The sequence below is a fragment of the Miniopterus natalensis genome, chromosome 2 (assembly GCF_054644295.1).
Source record: "Miniopterus natalensis isolate mMinNat1 chromosome 2, mMinNat1.hap1, whole genome shotgun sequence".
In the NCBI taxonomy this organism is placed as follows: domain Eukaryota; kingdom Metazoa; phylum Chordata; class Mammalia; order Chiroptera; family Miniopteridae; genus Miniopterus; species Miniopterus natalensis.
The window spans coordinates 147,161,249-147,184,404 of record NC_142082.1 but is presented as its reverse complement, the minus strand read 5'-3'; the positions used below and the strand labels follow the sequence as shown (position 1 = coordinate 147,184,404).

At 37.9% G+C, this 23,156-nt stretch overlaps 1 protein-coding gene across 1 annotated transcript in view; it reads right to left on the bottom strand.

Annotated features, from left to right (window-relative positions):
• Positions 1–23,156, bottom strand: part of ADAMTS20 (ADAM metallopeptidase with thrombospondin type 1 motif 20) — a 158,611-nt gene that overhangs the window by 13,181 nt on the left and 122,274 nt on the right. Inside the window, exons 30-37 of the mRNA XM_016201022.2 lie at positions 14,746–14,919; positions 14,493–14,663; positions 8,921–9,121; positions 8,106–8,235; positions 7,803–7,897; positions 7,620–7,714; positions 6,960–7,093; positions 4,620–4,711 (exon numbers count right to left, since the gene is read on the bottom strand). Coding sequence (XP_016056508.2) covers positions 4,620–4,711; positions 6,960–7,093; positions 7,620–7,714; positions 7,803–7,897; positions 8,106–8,235; positions 8,921–9,121; positions 14,493–14,663; positions 14,746–14,919 — 1,092 coding nt within the window. The remainder of the gene's footprint in view (positions 1–4,619; positions 4,712–6,959; positions 7,094–7,619; positions 7,715–7,802; positions 7,898–8,105; positions 8,236–8,920; positions 9,122–14,492; positions 14,664–14,745; positions 14,920–23,156) is intronic.

Here is a 23,156-nt window from a genome sequence, read left to right as displayed (position 1 = left end):
GTTGAATGAGAGAGAAAATCTGAAAGCATCAAGAGAAAAATTACCACATATACGGGAACCCCAATAAGATAAATAGTTGACTTCCATTGTTTATCTAGAAGCCAGAGGGTAGTGGATGATATATTTAAAGTGTTGAGAAATAAAAGCTGTAAATCAAGAACTTTATAACAAGAGAATCAATCTTTCAAGAATGAAGGCAAAATAAATACATTCCCAGATAAACAAAAGTGAGAGGATTTGTTACTAGTAGACCTGTCTTACTAAAGGAAAGGAAAAATTTTAGGTTGTAATCAAGTGACATCAGGCATTAATACAAATCAACACAAAACAACCAAAGAGTACTGGTAAAGGTAATTATAAAAGGCACTATAATTACATATTTCTTTTCTCTCTTAACTGACTTAAAAAGCAATGATATAAACAAACATGTACATAATTATATTATTGAGCTGTACTATATAAAAATGTTTTATCATAATGGCACAAATGAGGCAGGTGGAAACAAAGCTGTTTTAGAGTAAGAAAATGACACCAGTTTATATAAAATCTACAGGAAGAAATGAAGAGAATCAGAAATGTTAAATAAAAGATTCATTAAAAAACTATGGATAAGTAATTTTTTAATTTCTTCTCTCACATTTTCTAAAATACATAAATTCATATACAGAGTACTATTATAAAAATGTATTCAGTTTGTTACATATGTAGATAGTATATGTTTAACAAGCATAGCACAAAAAAAGAAGAAACAGAGCCTTTACAGGACTAATGTTTTGGTATTTCGCTGAAATTACGTAGTATAAATCTGAAATAGATTCCAATTAGAGGTATATTGTAAGCCCTCAAGCAACCGTTAAGAAAGCAATTTAAAAAATAAAGAAAAATTATTAAGGAAATTAAAGTGTTACACTAGAAAGCATTCACTGAATAAAAAAAGACAGCAGTAAAGAAGGAACAGAGGAGGAAAAACAGCATAAGACATACAGAAAACAAACATTAAAATGGCAAGTATAAATCCAAACGTATCAGTAATGACCTTGAGCAATGCAATCAAACCGCAGAGATCCAAGAAAGTGCTCTCCATAGGTGGCAAAGATATAAAGAGATGCTATCCAAAAATAGAAATAGGTTAAAAGTAAATGGTATGAAAACATTTATACCACCTACTATAAACAAGCATATATTAGATTTTAAATTAGACTTTAAAACAAAAAAGCTACTACAGTTAAAGAGGAACATTTTATGATAAAGGGAAAATATATCAGGAAAGTATAATTATAATCATGTACACCAAACCCACAAAGTAAATAAAGCAATAAGATTCAAGTGAGAAACAGACAATTCAACAGTAATACTTGCAAAGTTTCAGTGTACAGAACAACTAGGCAGAAGATCTGCGAGGCAGTCAAAGAGTGAAACTACTTTAACTAGGCCTGACAGGCTTCACCCAACACCAGAACATTCTTTCCAAGCACACACTGAACTTTATCCAGGATAGCCATATGCTAGGCCATAAAGCAAGCCTCAGTCGGTTAGAAGGATTAAATATTAGGAAATGTGTTCCAACCACAGTGGAATGAAAATAAAATCAATAGCAGAAGGAAATTTGGGAAATTCACAAATATGTGAATGAAACACCCCACTGTTAAATAACCAATAGGTCAAAGAAGATGTAAGTGATAATAGAAAATACTTTAAGATGATTGAAAATAAACACACAACGTATCAAAACTTCAAGGATGCAACAAAAGAAGTGAAATTGTGCAGCTGTAAATGCCTCTATTAGAAGAGAAAAAATATCTCATTATCAATAAACTAACCTCTTACCTAAAGACACTGGAAAACCAAGAGCAAATTAAATTTAAAGCAAGCAGAAGGAAAGAAATGAAAAAGAATAGAGTGGAAACTGATGAAATAAAGAATAGAAAAATAGATAAAATCAACAAAATCAAAAGTTGCTTTTTTTTAAAAGAGCCAAATCGACAAACCAGGAAAAAAGCAGAGGAGACTAAAATTACTAAGATCAGGAATGAAAGAACTTGACTGCAAGTCCCACAGGACTACATAAGGATTATAAAAGCAATAACATGAACAACCGTATGCCAACCAATTAGATAACTTTGATGAAACTGACAAATTCCTAAAAGACCAACTACCAAACCTCACTTAAGGACTAGAAAATCTGAATAGATCTACAATAAGAGATTGAATTACTAATTAAAACAACTTTCACATACACAAAAAAAGTCCAGGTTCAGATGGCTTTGCTGATGAAACTATGAAACATTTAAAGAATTAATTATTCACAAACTATTCAAAATAGTATCAGAGGAAGAAACGCTGTCCAATTCATTCTACAGGAGCAGTATTTCCCTGATACCAAAATCACACAAGGGTATCACAGGAAAAGAAATTGGTAGACCAATATCTCATGAATAATTTCAACATAAAAAACAAATGCAGCAACATCTATAAAAAGGATTGTATGCCATGACCACATGAGATTTCTCCCCAGGAATGTGAGGTTGTTTCGAAATACAAAAATCCATCAGTGTGATACACCATATCTCTACAGGAATGGACAAGAGCCACAGGATTTTCTCAATAGATGCAGAAGAAGCAGCTGACAAAAATCCAACACTTTCATGATAAAATCACTTAAGTTAGGAGTAGAAGGGCGCTTCCTCAACCTGGTCAAAGACATCTACGAAACACTCTCAGTTAACAGGCTTTATGAAGAAGGACTAAAGGCTTTCTTCCCCCTTAAAATCATAAACAAGTCAGGATGTCCACTCACCGCTTCCGTTCAACACGGTGCGGAAGTTTTAGCTAGAGCAATGAGGCCGGACAAAGAAATAAAAGGTATCCAGGTTGCAAAGGAAAGAAACTACCTTCGTTTGTAGATAACATCACCATGTATATAGAAAATCCTAAGAAATCCAATAAAAAACTATTACAACTAATCAATGAGTTCAGCAAGGTTGTAGGATTCCAGATCAATTTATAAAAATATAGGCAAAAATTAGTGATTTATTTGTGCCTCAGGTTTGGGGGTCTCTTTATGGTAACCGTCCCTGTCAAAGGCCTTCTCTATCTTGAGCTGGAATCTGCTGCTCTGTTAATGTCTCCTGAAGTAACACACACTGACCTCACTCCTGTTGCTTGCAGCTCTTTAATTATTTAAAAATAGTTACAGCCCAGCCGGGCGTGGCTCAGCGGTTGAGCATCGACCTAGGATCCAGGAGATCGGGGTTCAATTCCCGGTTGGGGCACATGCCCGGGTTGCGGGCTAGGCAGCTGATCAATGGCTCTCTCATCATTGATGTTTCTATCTCTCTCCCCCTCCTTTCCTCTCCCTGAAATCAATAAAGATATGTTTAAAATAAATAAATAAATAATAAAAATAGTTATAACCTTCTACTCCTTTCCTGGCCCTTTTCCGTTGTCCTTCTGTGACATGATTTAAACCCTCTTTTTTTCCCCCCTGGCTGCCACCTCCTACTCCTAGATAAAAATTTATTTTCCCAACAGAAATTAAAAAATAAATATAATATTTCATTGTTAAGTACAAATAACTTTTTTGGTCTCAGTATTATTCTTTGGTACCTTATGATTATATTAGGTTGTTTAGAAATCACCCCATGCTCTCCATGGGTTATAACGAACTCATTGTGCTTGAATCAAAGACCTTAGTCTTATGCCATTATCAAGTTCTATTTGCACTTCTGGACCTAAGATTTATGTATTTATTACAACTGCATTTCCTTATTTGGTTCAGCCCATAATTCCAGTGTCTTTTTATCTCCCTTAAGTTTTTCTCTCAATATAGAAAATGATCTTTCTGTCTAACATAAGTGTACCTTCTGTGTCATATGATGAAAATTGTGAATGGGAAATTCCAAGAACAGAAGGCTATGACAAACCATTAGCTATTCTCTAAAAAATGATATCAATATTATAATTACTATCTTTTGTGCACAATTTTATAAATTAGCTAGAAATCTATCTAACAATGCTATATTCGTGTAAACTTTATATCTCTCCATCTTATCATAAAAATGTTGTTCACATGTACTTACGAAAATCTCCTTTTAAAAAATGAGTTAGTATGTTTTTTCTAGGAATCACACTCTATTCTGGAAATCAGAGATGACATAGAAGGGTGCGTATAGAGAACTCCAGAAACGAAAGATTAAAAAAGAATAAAGACATGGAAATGTACCATTTCACAGATGATAAAAAGTTATTCTGGAAATGTTCCAGACCCAGGTCACTAATATAACTGATGTATAGAAAGAAAGTCGCATGCATGTGATCCATTCCTTATATGTCCATTGATTTTCATGGACTAAGTGGAAAGATTAAAAATGATAAAGCATTGTAGAAGAAGAAATAGGATCTAAACAATTTAAAATTCCTGTTATTACACCTTTCAAACAAACCTAGTATTGGCAAAAATCCTTCAAAACTTACTATAACCTTTGAAATAAAGTTCATGTAAGAAGTCTGCATTTTCTACTTACTTATGTTTCTTGCAATATTATGATCAAGAAAATGAATGAAGAGAAACAGTATCAATTTTTTTCATAGTTAGGGAGAAATAAACAAATATGAAATACCTGTGGGCATCTGGCAGCACTATAGCAATCTCCAGCGGTGGCAAATGGAACTGCTTTTCCAAATATTGTCTGAGCAAATAGAAGGTCAGTAGCTAGAATGTAATAAAAAAAAACTTCAGCAATGAGACATTGTCTCTTTTCTAATCATCAATCCAAAACATAGTGTTCATATATATATATTTAATAAATATGTCTAATGATTTCAGAGACAGGAAGGGAGAGGGAGAGAGAGAGAGATAGACAGAAACATCAATGATGAGAGAGTCATTGATCGGCTGCCTCCTGCACGCCCCTCCGGGGATCGAGCCCACAACCCCGGCATGTGCCCTGACGGGGAAATCAAACCACAATCTCCTGGATTCTCGGTCAATGCTCAACCGCTGAGCCACGCCAGCTGGGCTCATATTATATTCTTAAATGCATTTATATAATTAATTCAAATTTTTAAGCAAAAATGCTATACAGTTTTAGTACATAGCATAGATCAGGCTCTCACAAATAATTTTTCTTTAATACAGAAATGTTCATCTCATAAATTGCCCTAAGAAATGGCAGGCACATCTGTAACTAAGCCAGAAGGGAATTAACTAGGGAAGTGCAATAAGATTACTCAGCAGCATGAAGGGTCCGTGCAAGCTCAGTGGTCATGCATTTAAAGTGAGATAAGCCTTAAGGGCAGTGTATTATTTGACACACAGAAGATTCATGGTGCAAGGGCAGAGTAGGTGAAAGGTTTCATTTAGCCGAGACTGGGTGTTTTTGTCACACAAGTTTGAGGAAGGAAGAGACCGGGAAGCTGAGTACACATTTAACATCGTATCCTCAGGGCCCAGTCCAATGCCTGGTAAATGACAGGCTTGTTTGATAAATTAATGAAAACCAACAACTTAATAAACAGCAAATAAGTTACTGAGCGCCCATTATGTGCTCAGCGATGCTAATTACCTGACACACATACATCATTAAGTAATAATTATTATTTATAGAGCATTTACTGTATGCAGGCACTTGCTAGGTATTTTACAGGAATTATCGCTTAATCCCCACTAACGCCTCTCCCCCAAAAAGGGGGGTGCAGGGAGAGGAAAAAGGAAAAGCGAAAAAGAACGAAAAGAGAAAGAAAAAGCCCTAAGAGGGATTTTCTCAGAGGGATTTTACAGAGAAGGGAATTTAGGCTTAAAGAGATATGTCCAAGGTCACAGAACTGGTAAATGGTGCAGAGAATCTCTGCCCAGCCTAACTCCAGAGTTCACGATCATAACCGTCACAGTGTGACGCGTCCCCACTGCAGCAATGGTGGATTTTCAGTAAATGTAGCCACTGTTACCACTAACAATAGTCATTATCATATGACTGTGATTTAGAGATTATGTATTTGTTTCTTTTTATGGCTTATGCACTGTGCTAGGCACTGGTAGTTCAATTGTGATTTAGAGTTTCTGCTTCTAAAACTAACTTCTTTGCCTTTTCCTGTAGATATGTAACCTTCAGGCTGGCAGGCTGCTCGGTGGATATTAGGCTTCACAGATATGTTTTGACTTGACCATATTATAAGTTGCTTCCTAAAAAGCAGCAGATCCACAGTCTGGGATCTGTGAATGGGACTTTACCTACCTTCAATGCCAGTTACCAACTGTATGAATTGGGACAAGTCACTTAACTTCTATAAGGGCATCTTCCTTGTGTCACTTGCAACAATGTGATGCAATTCTGCTTTAACTGATTGTTAAACAGATCAAATAGACCCTCGCCTGTTTGGCTCTGCCTGCGGGCTGAAGGGTCCTGGGGTCTGATTTCGCCCAAGGGCACACAGGTTCGATCCCTGGCCCCCAGTCAGGGCGTGTGCAGGAGGCAACCAATCGATGTGTCTCTCACATCCATGTTCCTTTCTCTCTCTCTCCCTTCCACTCCTCTGAAAATCAATGGAAAAAATATCCTTGGGAGAGGATTGCAAAAAAGATCAACTGAGAAAATGTATGGGAATACACTTGACAAATTGTAATCTGAATTACTTTAAACCCTGCAAACAGTTATACAATTATGTTGAGATATTAACTTCATCCTTAATGTAATTGGGGATTTTATGGTAGAGGGCCACATCTTGGAAGGGCATTATGTATCTTATCGCTATCCTCACCACTATATCTTTACTAAGGGTCCCCAAGGTCCTTGTCATTGCAAAGGAAGTATATAACCAATAACTTAAAAAAATAATTTAAATAACTATTGCCCAATGCTAAGCCCTTCCCTGTGCCTTAGCTATTATATATACCAGCACATTGTGGGACTTTCATTAGCAAAGAGCAACTTTTCATTTTACGATAGAGATTCAGCACTTACTTTTAATTTGCATAGAAGTGAGATCAATTCTTATTTTGCTGAAAACAGTGTGTCCAGCAGCCAGGTAGTCATTTGTACATTCACAGTCTTGCCTCCTACTTCCATTGAAAGGACATTCATATGGATTTTGTAGCCTGTAACAACATTAGAATATTTTTAGTATTAGATACAGCTATCAGCCCACAATGTAGGTAAGCTTTGGAAGTGGAAAGTAAAAGATACAGTCTTCAATATGACAATGTCTATAAGTTAAATGAGAAAGAAGTAAAAATCACTCAAGGTCAACATATGAAATTACCAATGGGAAATTCAAGACGAGTGGAAAAATAATTCACCTCTAGATCTCCTAGCTTTTGTTACTGGAATTAATATGCTTTTATGAAAATACACATAGGGCTTAAATTCTCCCTTTCCTCTGTTCTCCCATTGCTCGCCCACAGTATCCTTCTCAGTCCATCTCTCCATGAGTACATGTTAATACTCAAGACTTTATGTTTGAACAGGCATCGGCAACACCTGACTTAGGTCCTAATATGTCATCTGCTTCTGAATTACTTGTCCCACTTGCATGCTATTCAAGTATCACTCTGACTGCTGGAACCTCTGATTTTCTTGAAGGACCACAAGAAATGCACTGATAAGCCAAACCACATCTCATACCTAAAACCATATACTTCAGAAAAGTTGTCTTCTTCACCTTTGACCAATGATATATATTCCTTGGGGTTCTCCAAGTGCATATCTGCACAATAGACCTAAAGGGAAAATGCAAACATCTAGAGAAGCTTTTCTCCAAAGTCAACGGCCAACGTTAAAATCAAATAGGAACTGCGTGTACAATACCTTTATTATCCTTCCCTTAATGTTAAGGTAATAGTCGCCATCCTTGGTAATGTTGTTTTCTGCTTGGATTTCTTTGCAGCTGCTAAATGTCTTGCCTTCAAGGATGAGTGGGTACAACTTGTCAACAATGAACAAATTACAAACACAGCACGAATTTAACTCAATCATACAAATATTATACTAAAAAAATAGGCACTTCATTTTGTGTAGTATATGACTACTACAAATATTCACTTTCAAATTTTAATTAAAGCTCTTAGGAACACTTAGGTACTAGGTAGATTTTTGAAGTCTGTTACTTACAGTCATTGACATAACATCTCTTCTGAGCATCTGGCTTTAAACGCTTTAAACATAAGTCACTGGACCAACCGTTTTCAGCCATGCATTCTACTCTTCTCTCCGTAATCCCAACCCCACAGGTCACTGAGCACTGTGAACAGAGTCAAATTTGAAGGTAAAGTGTATCATGGGTAATAAGGCCAGTAAATCCATATCTCCTCTCAGACTAGGTCCTTTTGGAACAAACTGATGACCAGTAGTGGCTAGACCTACTGTAGATACAAAAATACCCTAGAGACTGGACAGTCACAGCTGGGAGGATTTCTTAGGCATTAGCCTGAATCTCTCATTTCTCAGTTACTGGCTTCTTTTCATTTATTTCGTATAGTTATATCAACACTATATTATAAACACTTGATAAACATTAATTCATGTTGGTTCTTAAAACTACTTAGTTTTTTTCTCATTGTTACATGCTGTTTGGAAAGCAATATTTACTTGTTTCCATCCATTAAACTGGAAATGGAATATAGTGTGAGTCACTTTTATTACTCACATGTTAGATTTATTTACTTCTCCACTTAAAAATATTTATTGGTTAAGTATCTACTCAAAATGCAAGTCACTGTGTGAGGCTCTCCGAGGAATACATAGAAGCAGGTTATAGTAAAGCACATAAAAAAGATAAGATATTTTTACAAATAACCAACAAAGTGGGTTTTAGACAATAAGGGTATGAAACAATTCTGGGATCTGGTTAGACATGCAGATACATAGGTATCTCACACCTAGAAAGTTTCATCCAGAAAGTTTTAAATTCATAATTATATACTGACCTTGCTCCATTTTCCAACTTTCCAAGTGGCCACATGCAAACAGCTCCTAAGATTGCATTTGTAAGCCTGAGCTGAAGGCAGCACAGGGCATTCTCCATAGTCTATAGGCCGAAGCTGATGGACCTTATGTCTCTCAGTGGACCGAATCTCAGTGCAATATGTAAGCCTTTGTCGGTAACTAAATCCACAGTTACCAGCACACTGAAAAATAATTATGAGGGGGAGACGATATCCTTAAACTTAACCAGGCCTAATAATATTCACCAGGTGCATGTGTGTGTGTGTGTATGTACACACATATACATACACACATGTGAATATATTAATATAAATATACATACACACTATCCAATGTTATCCCCACAACAATCTTATTCATTAGCTTCATTTACAGATGAGTAAATGAAGGTTAAGAGACATTAAGTAACTTTCCCAGAGTTGTATCAATAAATGGAAAAGATCCATATCCAGGCTAGATTTTCTATTTAAAGTGCCTGTTGTTGTTTTTTCCATTACACTACTAAGACTATCTTAATTGAATGAAAATGTATCTCCCAACAGGTGCAGCTTTGGAGAAATAAAACATATGTGAGGATTCTTACCTGAAATAAAGGACATTTATTAGGGAACAGCAGAGTAATGACCAGTGTGTACACACATGTGAGGGCACCAACTGAGGCCCAGGAATGAACCAATCAAAAGATACAGAAATTACTGTATCTGCCACTCACATGGGACCAAATATAGTCTGGTCCCTCTCGCCAGACTGGCAAATCTTACCTGCATGCATTCTACGATATCTAGACCACTCAGAAGGGTCTTTGCACAGTACAAGGGAATAAACCCTAAACAATGAACTGGTCTGACGTGAGAAAGCTTAAGAGTGAGACAAGAAAGGACAAAACTGCTTCCAGACAGAATAAGTACATTCTAGAACAAAGGTCAAAATATATGTATAGGAATAAAAATTATCCAGTAGCCAAGAAGGTAAAATTCATAATGTCTGACAAGCAGGAAAGAGATAACTGGCAGGCAACGCAGCAAGGAAATATAGGCCATAATAAGGAGAAAAATCCGTCTATCAAAACAGGCCCAGTGGGGTGAGTAAAAATGGCAGAGGAAGGACCTGTGAAAATTCTCTCCTCCATAAAAGCAATGAGAAAACTGGCAAAATTTGTCAGAATTAACTTTTCAGATCTCTGGAAATTAACCAAAAGCTTGCAACAATCCAGGAAACGTCTATTCAATAGCCAAGGCTAAATCTCAGAAGAGGGAGCTTTGCGATGCTGTGGCTTGCCTTACTCCCATTCTCCCCTTTCCTGCTCCACAGTAGCCTTGAAAATCAATAGCCCCGCAAATACGGTGAACCAGCAGCTTGGCAGCCACCAAAGGGGCAGAATGAGACTAGGCATCTTGCAACGATTCCATTGCAAAGATTTGTGATTATTTGAACTATTTGGTGGTTTTCTAGAAGACCCCACTTGCAAGGCTTTTTTTAACCTAACTGGAGCTTACCCAGTGCTAAAAGACTTTCCCCTCCAGGGGCATTTGTTGAATTGTTGAATTTAAGTCCATTGTCTAACTTTGCAGCTTCCAGAAGAGATGGATCACAGTTGGGACAAACAGTCGGCTCACCAAACAAGAATTAAAAGGAAAAACTGGGAAATGGGATGTTCATAGGGCTTTGAAAAGCCTCAGTATATTCATAGGATTCCAGAAGGCCATGCATGCATAGGATTGTGCACTTGTGCAGGACTGTACACATGCTCAGGAAGCACCTGAAAAAGGCCTATGCTCTCAAGGCTCTATACAAGCAGGACCTGAGGTTAAGGAAGAGTTGTCAGCGGCCTGGCCAAGTGTTAAAGGTGCCTGCACATGCCCACAGAAGCCTCTGGCAAAAGCTGGAGATTATTCAGTTTCAGGTACCTAAGGGAATCACTGTTCAATCATTTACTGAAAACTAAACTAATCAAGCAGAGACTTCAGTGACTACACGTGACAGAGAATACAAACTTTACAGTGAATTCAGGAAAGTTACTAAACAAACAAACAATAACAAACAGCAATAACAATAAACCCTGGAGAAGAGGAAGAATCTGAATAGACTGATAGGAAAGAAAGAGATTGAATTAATAATCAAAAAACTTCACACAGTAAGCCCAGGACCAGAGGCTTCACTGGTGAAGTCCACAAAATGTTTAAAGAGCTAGCATTGACTTTTCCAAAACTCTTGCAAAAGAAAGAAGAGTAAGGAACACCTCTTAACTCATCCTCTGAGGCCAGTGTGTCCTTCACACCAAAACCAGGCAGAGACATCACAAGAAAACTGCAGGCCAATATCTTCTATGAATGTAGATGCAAAAATCCTCAACAAAATTCTAGCCAAAAATTCCAGAAACACATAAAAAAGATTATACACAATGACCAAGTGAGATTTATTATAAGAACATAAGATTGTTTTAATATATGAAAAATGAATTAATGGAATGCATCTATTCTACTGTAGAATAATAGAAAAACACACACACAAGAATCTCAAGAAATGAAGAAAAAGCTTTTGACAAAATCCAACACATTTCATGGTGTAAACACTAAGCAAAACTGGAATAGAAGGGCACCAATCAAGGGAATCTACAAAAAAAAAAAAAGCTATAGCTATCATATTTAAGTGCGAAAACTGAGAACTTTGCTCTAACAAGCAACAGCAAGACCATGATGTTTGTTTACACCACTTCTATTCAGCACTGTTCTGGAGATTGTAGCCTGGAAATTAGGCGAGAAAAAGTGAAAGCAACCAGAAGTAAAGGAAGAAATAAAATTATCTGTATTTGCAGATGACGTACTTTTGTGTACAGAAAGTCCTCAAAATCCATGCACAAACAAGAATTAGTTCCAATAAATGTGTTCAACATACAAAAATCAATTGTATTTCCACATTAGCAATGGACAATCAAAGAATAAAATTGAATACAATTTCATTTACAGAAGCATAAAAAATTAATAAAATATTTAGGAATACACGTAAGAAAAGAAGTAGAAGTTCACTTGTACACTTAAAGCTATAAACCATCCTTGAAAGAAATTAATAGACCTAAATAAATGGAAAGATAGCTCATGTTCATGGATTTGAAGACTCATTGAGATGGTAATATTCCTCAAATTGACCAGAATTCATTGTAATCTCTAACAAAATCCTCTTTGGCTTTTACACAGAACATGACAAGTTGATCCTAAATTTCATAAGGATATGTAGGGGACACAGAATACCAAATAATCTTGAAAAGGAAGAACAAAGTAGGTTCTCTCACACTTCCTGATTTCAAAACTGACTGTAAATCTATAGTAACCAAGACTGTGGTACTGACATAAGGACAGACATCACAGATCAGGGAATAGAACTGAGTTCGGAAATAAACTCATACATTCATGACCAGTGGTTTTTGACAAGGATGCCAAGATAATGCAATGAGGAAAGAACAGTCTTTTCCACAAATCGAGTTGGGACAACTAGGTAGCCACATGCAAAGGACTAAGTTGGATCCCACCTTGCATCATATACAAAAATTAATTTGAAGTGTATAGAAAACCTAAATGTAAGAGCTAAATTTATAAAATTTTAGGATAAAATATAGGTAAGAATTGTGACCTTGGGTAGTCAATAGTTTTTTTAAGATATAATACTTAAAATGCAAGCAACCAAAGCAATAGGTAAATTTGACTTCAAAATTAAGAAAATTTGTGCATCAAAAAACATTATCAAGAACGCGAAATGCAACCCATGGAATGGGTAAAAATATTTGCAATTCATATAAGTGACTTTGGTACCCCAAAATCTATAAAGAATTACAACTCAACAATAAAAAAGATGAACCACCCCATTTAAAAGCAGGCAAAGGATTTGAAGAGAAATTTCTCCAAAGAAGATATAGAAATAGCTCAAAAGCACATAAAAATGCTCAACATTATTAGTCATTAGAGAAATGAAATTCAGACATGCAATGAGATCCCACTCATACCCCTAGGATGGGTATATTCAAAATGACGGACTATACCAGGTGTCGATGAGGACATGGAGAAATCAGAATCCTCATACATTTCTGGCAGGAACTGCAAAATGGTGCAGCAACTGGGGAAAACAGTTTGGAATTTCCTCAAAAAGTTAAGCACAGAGTTATCATAATACTCAGTAATTCTACTCCTAGTTATATGCCCAAGAGAATTGAAAACGTATACCATAGAAAAACTGGCACACAAATGTTCTTAACAGCATTATTCATCATAGTCAAAAAGTAAGCCAACCCACTGTCCATCAACTGCTGAATGAATGAACAAAATGTATCATAGCCCTACGATGGAATATTAGTCATTCACAAAAAGGAATGAGTTACTGATGTATGCTATAACACGGATGAACCTTAAAAATATCATGCTAAGTGAAAGAAGCCAGTTACAAAAGGTCACACATTGTATGATTCCATTTATATGAAATGTCCAGAACAGGCAAATCCATAGAGTCAAAAAACTGTTTGTCTGGGGTTGGGGGAAGGAAAAAATGTGGAGTGACTACTAATGGGTATGGAGTTTCTTTTTGGGGTGATAAAATGTTCTAGCATTAGATTATGGTGATAGCTGCACAAACTTGTGATATACTAAAAATTCCCTAAGTTGTAAATACACACAGATATGTCAGAATTAGCAGAGAAGGACATTAAAAAGTTATTAATAACTCCAGTATGTTCAAAAGTTAAGTAGAGACATGGAAGATGTAAAAAAGCTCAAATCTAATCTCTAAAGAAGAAGATTTCACTATCTGAGATGAAAAATAGACTGGGTGGGGAAAATGGCAAATCAGACACCACAGAAGAAAAAGTCAGTGGACTTAAAGATATGCATATAGTGAAATAGTATTCAATAATAAAATGAAACAAATTATTGATACATACAACCTGACTGAATCTCCAAATACTTATGAGGCATCAAACAAAAATAGTGCATGCTGTATGATTCCATTTATATGAAACTTAAGAATGTAAATTAATATAGTGACAGATCACTAAAATGAAAATAGATTGGGTTACCTGTAGGGTGGGGGAGGGAGAGGGGAAAAGGAGGGAGGAATTACAAAGCAATACAAGGAAACTTGGTTGGGGGGGTTATGGAGATGCTCTTTATTTTAAATATGGTAATGGCTTTATGGTGTTTCTGTATCCATACATCCAAACTTATTAAGCTGTGCACTTTAAATACATGTAGCTTATTGTTTGTAAATTATGCCTCAATAAAGCTGTTCTTAAAAACAGGCAGCTCTGCAGGGCCAATTTGCCAAACTGTTCCCGGGAATTGATTTCACAGTGGGCAGTAACTGACACTTCACAACTGCACTAAGTTGTTTGACATCCATGTTGCTGTTAATTCATTTGCACCATCCGTCAGTGGCTTTATTCCTTAGATTAAATTCATACTGTATCTGCCCCCATATTCCAATTTAGACTGTTTCAACTGCGGCACATTTTAGACTCAGGTATGTTTTTTTCAGAAGCAAAAATTCTCCACTTCCCTTTTTCTGCCTTACCTGAGATGAGTCTGCTGTTAGTACAATATACTTGCAGGGAGGGTTCTTGCACTTTTTGATTGAAAGAGGTCTGGTTGCAGGGTCACAGAGACTATCGTTCACTTGAGTGTTTTGTGCGTCCATGCACTGCACTTGCCGGCGTGTCTCCTTCTTCTTACATGACGTCAAACACTAGAAACGCAAGGACGGAATGAGTGGCGCACGTGCAGGGCCTGCCTGCGGTGTCTTTGCAAGTTTACCCGTCAGTACTCACGTCGGGCCACTCTCCTGCCACCCACTGGTAGCGCGCGCAGTCCTGACGCCGGCACTGCATCTGCGAGGGAGGCCGGCTGGACCCGTCACACATTTCTTCAGCCACCGGACCAACACCTCTCAGCCTGCAGTACACATCCCTTTGCTGAACTCCAGAGCCACAGGTCACCGAGCACTACAAAAAAGCCCAAAAGATTTGCACAATTAGCTAACAAATATTCAGCTGTGTAAAAATAGCAAAATACTCTCATGACATTTTCTTGTTTCATTTAAACATAGCTTGATGTTATATGAGGCATTAGATAGAAAACACATGCAGTAAGTATGTTCAAGATTGTCTGATATGAAGCATCTACACAAATAGATTTTATTTTGCAATATCCACTCAAGTCTTCTGGAAATTATGAAAAGTTATATGACATGTTATACCAGACTCCAGCTCAATTAATAACACTCTCTTCTGACTTAAATGTACCTAACATCTATAAAACTACACAATGAAACCATTCTACATTGTTTTTTCACATCACTTAAATCCTTACACTGTCTGCATAACGGACCTCAAAGGAACAATAATCTCCAAGATTGTATTATATTCATCTTTATTCCTGCAGTGCTTGCTCTACGTGGGGGATCCAGGTATTTGCTAATCTGTTGGTCCGTGCTCATATTTCAATGGATAAGTTTGGAGAAGCTGGTTGGGTCAACATAAACTTAGACAAACTTGTCTTAACCTCTCCAGGTCTCATATTTCTTATCTGCACAATGACAATTTTGTGTTATTTGTAAAATTTCACAGGCCATTTTCCAGACACTTATTCCTGGCAACAGCTCCACAAAGGAGGTCCCAGGGCTGAGGACCTGAGATAGAGCTGTTCCGTCACTTGGCTGAGCTGCTGCAAGTTAGTGGTGATGCAAGTTAAAGCTCAGTTCCTCCCGACTCCAGGCTCTGAGTGCTCACTGGGCTCCCCAGGGGGAGGGAAGGGCTTGGCATCTTCAGCTCTAGGATGCCGGTTCATTAACACAGCTTGGCCACAACCAAGCTGTGATGCCAACATTAATAAAGTGTGGGGAACATCCAATGATACTTATTTAATGTGTGAGTTTGTTTGGTTTTATGCTCCTGTTGTTCCAGAAGGGATTGAAAGTCACACTGAGTGATAATTTGGGGACTGAGTGATATTCAGGGGCTTATCACTGTTGCTGATGGATATTATAAGGGTAAAAAAATCAGGTCTTCATTAAGTTCTCTATTTCTGTACAAGTTCCTGAGTAAATAATTTTTTCTCAGAGTAATAAATATATATATCTACAGTATATGGTTTTTATCATGAATGAAAATTAAAATCCCACAAAAGGTAAGAATTTAGTTCACCTGGGAGACTCGAATTCCTCTCACAGGCTGTGCAGCATTTTTATTCTAAAGGCTCTTTAAAATTATTTTCTATTTTGGGTGTATAAGCAGAAACTGACTTGAAAGATACTTTGTATTTTTTTAACCTATGAAGAACATTACACATATCTACAAACTTATATTGACTTTCATTTTATGCTTAAGCAGTCGAATTGTGTCAACTCATTGAACATTTTCACACAAAACATACAGGTCCTTTCTACAGAGACAATAATAACATAACATGTGCTTTGTGAAGGGCACAATATTACGTAGACTAAAATATCTGTATGTAGTTTAGCTTATCTGAACCTCTTGTGAAAATGATTAGCCTATAATATAAGGATCCTACAAACATTTTCCCAGGATAATTTCACAAATATAAATTACATTTGGAAAACTTCCGGCCTCTAAACCTGAACAAAAAATACCTGGAAAATATAACTCACAAAACATAGTTTAGCAAGAAGTTCTATCAGACAATATAATTTTCTATAATTCAGTAAACCACAATAGTCTATTTCTCCTTTGATCACAGTATGTGTTTAGATAAATCCACTGAGACTCTGTGTAACTGCTCTCGGTGGACCTCTTTCCTGAAAGGAAACAAAATGGACTACTGCTTGGGACAAACTAGTGACATTTGTTTTTTAGTTTCTTAGAGATAAGAGTAAAAAAGAGTGAACTAATGTGGTTTTAGATTTGAACAGATAATTTATGACTTAAATATTTCTTAGCCTGATCTCGAAAACCCTAATTGCCAAATCCTATAAACACTTTTCAAATCTTAACCTCACTGACATATTCAGCGCCACTGACCACTTTCTGCAGAGCCATCCTGGCTTCTGTGACTGACGTCCCTCTGGTCCAGAGCTCTCTCTCCTCTTCTGAGGTTGCACCTTCTGGAAGTTCTTAACTGACTCTAGTTTCTCTGTTCAGCCTTGAAACGTTACCATATTTCAGAGTTTTGTTTATAACTTGCTTCTCTTTGCACACTCTGAGCTCTCTGTGAGCAATTTCTTCTGTGTACCAATAATTTCTAAACCTGTTCTCTCTAGCCCTGGTCATAACTCTGAGCTCTACATTTATAATTTTCACATACTTACAAAAAATATTCATGTATTTAAGAATTTTCATATATTTTCTATATGGACATGTCAAAGGTACCTCAAACTCAACATTTTCAAAGCAGAACTTCTTGCCTTTGCCCAGCCCATTCCTCCTCCAGTCATTCTGGGAAGATATGATCACCTACTATTAAGTCAAGTGACTTACCAGAAGGATTTCCCAAGGTACATCCCAATATATGCACCCTTATTCAATAGCTTTATAGAACTACATATTTATAAGCATTATTTTAATACAAGTAACAAATATGAAGCCAGTGTGAGGCTATAGTTACACGTATAACACAAACAATTGATGGGAATGCACTAACTCACCAACACTGTGTAATTAAATTTGAACAGGAAAAATCAGCCAATTATCTTATTTATACATAAATATATTATAACAGTGCAAAGACTGGCACTTTAAAGACTTGACAGTGGAAGTGGAGAAGGTGAATTTTAGCCCATCCACAGGTAGTATAATCAATGTGGCTATATTATAGAGCAAAAATAAAGAAATGTTGGAACATGCATTACAAAAATAGGCTCGCCTGGCTGGAGTGGCTCAGTGGTTGAGCATCGACCTAGGACCCAGGAGATCCAGGTTCGATTCCCAGTCAGGGAACATGCTTCAGTTGCGGGCTCGATCCCCAGTAGGGGGTGTGCAGGAGGCAGCCAATCATGACTCTTTCATCACTGATGTTTCTATCTCTCTCTCTCCCTCTCCCTTCCTCTCTCTGAAATCAATAAAGACATTTAAAAAAAAATTTTTTTTTAAAAATAGGCTCATCGAGGCTGACTCACACTGCTAGTTAATAAATAGCTATCAAAATGAAAATAGTGACATCTTCTCTCTTGGTACATTATTTATAATTTCTTATTAATGGAGTAAGGTTTTGGTTTTATTATAGTTGGTTATTTGTAACTATTGTTTATTTCAAGTAAATCAATAATGTAGCAGTAGTATTAGCAGCATTTTGAGTTAGAAAAGACTCCAGGAATATCTAATCTCAACTTCTCTTCAATTCTGAAATCCCTTTGACGCTAATAGTGAATAAATGATATCAAACCTGCCCATACTTCTATAGCCTCCATCTGGGTATGTTCATGATATCATGAAAGCTGTCATTCCATTTTTGGATAACTCTAACGTTAGCAAATATTCACTTACATTGAGCTGAAATATTCTTTAAACTTTTACCCACCATCCAGAATCTTTCCTCCTTACCAACATGGAACAAGTACATATTACTTTCACATGAGAAAGATGAAGGTGAGGCCTGGAACTGTGTGAGTTATGTTAGGAATATTAGGAACTGACCAACAGACTCACAGACATGCCAACCCAGCAACTTATATTGTGGAGCTGCTGAATCAAACTTAAAACCAGCAGCCTTCCAGTGTCCAGGCAATACATTTCTTTGAGATTAAATCACTAATGACCGGGGCTTTTCCTACTTGCAACAGAACAGGACAGGACAAATCCTGAATAGTTGTCACCATTTGATTGTGCTTCTCTGGGAATCTGGTCATTTGTTAAGACTTTTGTAATAGGCACTGCTCCAAAACTCTGACCAGGATTATTGGTGCCAAAAGTTTAGATACTATTTATCTGTTAACGTAGCCTAATATGCTACTAGTGATTTGAGCAACTACATCATATTTAATATGTAATCAACTAAATCAAATCATACATTTGTGCAACAGACTTTTTAACATAAATAAGTGTGCAAAGAATTCCGGACAACATAGAAATTACATTTCCGTTGAATGCAGTGTGACATGTGGTGCAATAACAGACTGCAATTGTTGATTTCAGGAGCCCTTGTAAGAGGGGCAGTATGTTGCTCAGAAAATAAAGAATGAGCTATGTCTAAGGATAGTAATTTAATAAGTATGACAGCAACTAGAGTAAGGAAAGTTCAAATAGACCTGTCTTTAAATGCCTGCCCCCCACGCTTCCTGGCTTGGGACCTGCACAAGCTAGTTACCCCCTTAAGCAGTAGTTTTCTCATCTGCACAATGAATGAAATAGTACCTGCAGCTGTGAGGAATACCAAGTCTCTCACAGTGTCAGGAAGTGACTGTTCCTTTCTGCTCCATTCTTAGTCCCATTTTTTTCACTTTTCTTAAGGAGATATAATTATTTCTGCCTTGAAAGTTTCTTGATACATGCCTCAAACCAAAAAAGTGTTAGGCATCTCAGCCCAGTCCAAGAAAGGCCATCTTAGGTATCAAGAAAGATGGTAGAGAGGTCACAGGCAGCACAGGACGCAAAACAGAACTGCGGACACTCGCTAGGAGAGGCCGAGGCAGAGTCCACCCAGCCCGTGAGCAAGCACACGCCCTGCCGTCCTCGGGCTCCTGCCTGGCCTCGCTGGTATCAACAACACAGCCTGGGTGCGGAGATGAAGGGGTCTGGGTGCTTGGCCAGGGGCTGTGGGGACTTAATTAAGATTTATCTTTTTATACTATGAGAGAGACATCTGTATACATCAGAAATTTTTGAAAATATAGAAACATAGATTTATGTATTTTTGGAAAGGTAGAAAATATGAGATTACAGAAATACAAAATACTTAAACATGCTAGCATTTAGCATACAGCTTCTTTTTCTTTCCAAACTAGGGCAAGGGTTTTGGGAAAGGGGGCACTGGCCAGTAGATTTGTGAGATTTTGGCACTTGTATAGCTTTGGGTTCCAGCTCTGATCTTAAAATACTAGAAAGGCAATGGTGGGTCTCAGAGAAGGGGAACCAGGCAAGTGGCTGATGTCACGTGGTTCTAGATTCCGTAGGATATTCTTTAGGCATTCAGTGAGTGTTTTCAGGTATCTTTCTAAGATGTCCCGCAGGTTTGCCATGATCAAGGGGAAGTGAGAATTCTGGATTTTTTTTTAACATAAAGATTATATTGGATGGGGGAAAAACCAAAGCACTCATAGACAGACAACAGTGTGTGGTAGCCAGAGGGAAATAGGGGTGAGGGAGGTAGTAGACAATATAGGGGGGATATGGGGATGGAAAGAGAGTTGACTTGGGGTGGTAAACACACAATACAATATATGGATGATGTATTATAGACTTGTAACCCTTAAACTTATATAATTTTATTAACCAGTATAACCCCAATAAATTCAATTAAAAAAAGATTACTTTGGATGGTACTGAACTAAGTAGATGAGGCATGGACAATGAAGAATCTAGCACCATGCTAGCCTTAAAAACTGGAATTTATAAGTGAAGCTGGTATTCCCAAATAGGTAAAATTAAGTGGAAAAAAATATCCTTTTTGGTTCCAGGAAGGAGGGGATACTTTTAAAAAATAATTTATTTTTTAATTGGCCTCTAAAGGTATATATCCTGACCCAGAGGACACACAGCCTTGTAGAGCAGTGTTTGTTCCCACTTAGCAGCAGTCATTAAAAGGCATGACTAAATCCTTTCATTTGAAAAATGATATCAAGTACCCAGTGAAGAGTATTACTTCATCTCATCTGAGCCCCTCTCTGGTCACGATTTGCCAAATGAGTCTCTCCATTTGAGGTACAATGTAAAATAGTAATAAAATAAAATTATTTGATAGTGAACGATTGTATTAAAGCAATGTTACAATTTATGCAGTCAGAACAAAGGAGCAACCAGCAATTATCTCCTAACTACCTCCGAAATTACCCTTCTGTTGAATATGTTATTATATGCAGTGCGATGACAGCCTGCAGCTGTTAATTAACTTCATGCGGGTGCTTTTTATAGAGTAAATCAAAAGCCAACGGCTCCACAAGCGGTCATTTGTTTCTGGCAGAGATGTGGGGACTGTGTGGGCATCTGAGGCTAATTTCTGTGACAAGGAAAACCAAGTCAAAGGGAAGAAAGCGGCCTCCGGACAAGAGCATCAGTGTTCTTACAGCCTTTGAATATTCCTGTCCGCATCTTAGAAACCCCTGAAACAGGCTCCTGCAGTGAATCTTACAGATTCATAGTTGGTGGTAGGCCAGGGCCAATCTGTTAGCCCTGATGACTGGTTCACGGCTGTGGGGCTGGAGGTCAAGGGTCAGGAAGTGTCCCTCCGGAGTACCAGCCACCAGCAGCTGCGGCAGCTGCCCGGCAGCAGGACCCTGGGGCCCCGCAGGAACGGTGGCCACGCAGCCGAGGCTCTCACTCCCGCTCCCGTCCCCCAGCAGCCGGGCCTGGCGTCACTCGGGAGGCATCTGCCCCGCGCTGGGCCGGCGCCTTTACGCTGCACCCTTATTCTGCCACATCTTGGTCCCCATAGAGGAAGGCAAAGCCCCGCTGTAAGCAAAATCGCAATGTATAACTAATACATCGTGAGGTGGCATGTCGCTTCTGAAACTCAATTGCAGTATTCAAAGTGAGAAATATTAAGCTAAGTGCTTAGCGAACAAGATACCCATCGTCCCTGAGATTCGGCGGCCTAGGACAAGGCTGAGGAAGTCAGCACGGGTCGGATTTTACACCTACCCTCTGAAGACAACAGTAAGTCATAGAAGTTACCAAGTGACAAGGTCACATTCAAGTTCTGCTACAGCTCACACTGCCCACAGGTAAATAATGGCAAAGCTCAATGTAAAGACACCATGGTACACCTGGGATCAGGTGACGATGCGCTAGATGGGTGGTGGCAAGGAAGATTCTGGAGCTGCCTTGATAGAATTGAGAGAAAGGGCTGAGGGACTGATTTGGGGTCAAGGGAAAAGGCAACAGGATGGTTTCTATCTTGAACAACTCAGTAGATGGTAGTGGCACTTGCTAAATAAAACGGGTTAGTAGGAGATCTTTTCAATCATGACCTCTGCTAAACCATTAAAATTGGTGTTATTTACTAACAAATGTAGAAGACAATGCTCGAGAATATATGTTTTGTGGGGGTGAAACACAGAGATGTGTTTGCCCCTACTTTTCACTCGAACGTTAACCACACTTCTCAGCACCTTAGCACGTGACAGAGGCCACCTCCCCTGAGATGCTCACTGCATTGGGGGCTTTTTTATTCAATAACAACACATTGACGCCATGGCGCTCAAAACGCAGCGCCTTGCACCAAGGCTCTGAACTCACAGTAGACGGTGATGACTTAGAAGTCAGGGGGCACCCCCATTTTTCTAATAACATAGTTCCAACATCAGACAAAGACAAGGAAGTTCCATCAGCAGAAAATAGGTTTCTTTTTCCTGTTTCAGGGCCAGGCCCTGTAAGAAATGGGTTAAGCACCCTAAGGTACTATTGAGAGCAGCCAGAAGGCTGAGCTGAAAGCCCAGCTCCATTGAAATCAGGCCTTGGGAAGTTATTCTAGTTAATGTTTCCGACTTCATTCTTGGACTTGATTCTTATATTTCCCAAGCTGCTCTTTGTTTGACATCCATGTTGAAATGCATGCCTCTCCTAATTTAGATTTTTGAGCTTGCTTCCCTGAGTTATGCCAGGGCAGGTATCGATCACTCTTCTTTTATAAACTCAGTTCTCAGCCTGGATGTCACCTACGTACAGCTTCAATTTTGCTGATTTTTTCGAAGTGTGTGTGCATTCCAGACTTAGTCGGGCTGAGCACCTAGTTCTGACACCTAACTTTCAATTTTCAGTTATGATTCCTTCTGGAACTTAACAGTCCCTTTTCCAAAATGCAACATTAGTTGAAATCCAAGACTTTGGTGTGGAAACAAGGCAGTTACTGAATACATTATCATATGTATTTTACTGTTAGGATACCTGGAACAATATTATGATCATCAGTAGCCCCCTAGTAGTCAGTAACAGAATTTCTTATAAAGTTTACAGCCACAAAAAATTAAATGACTAATTTTTGTTATTTAACTATAGACTTAGCAAATACGTTAACACTGTACAGCATTAATTCAGAGATTAGTACAAAAATGTCTAACAGAATACAGCAC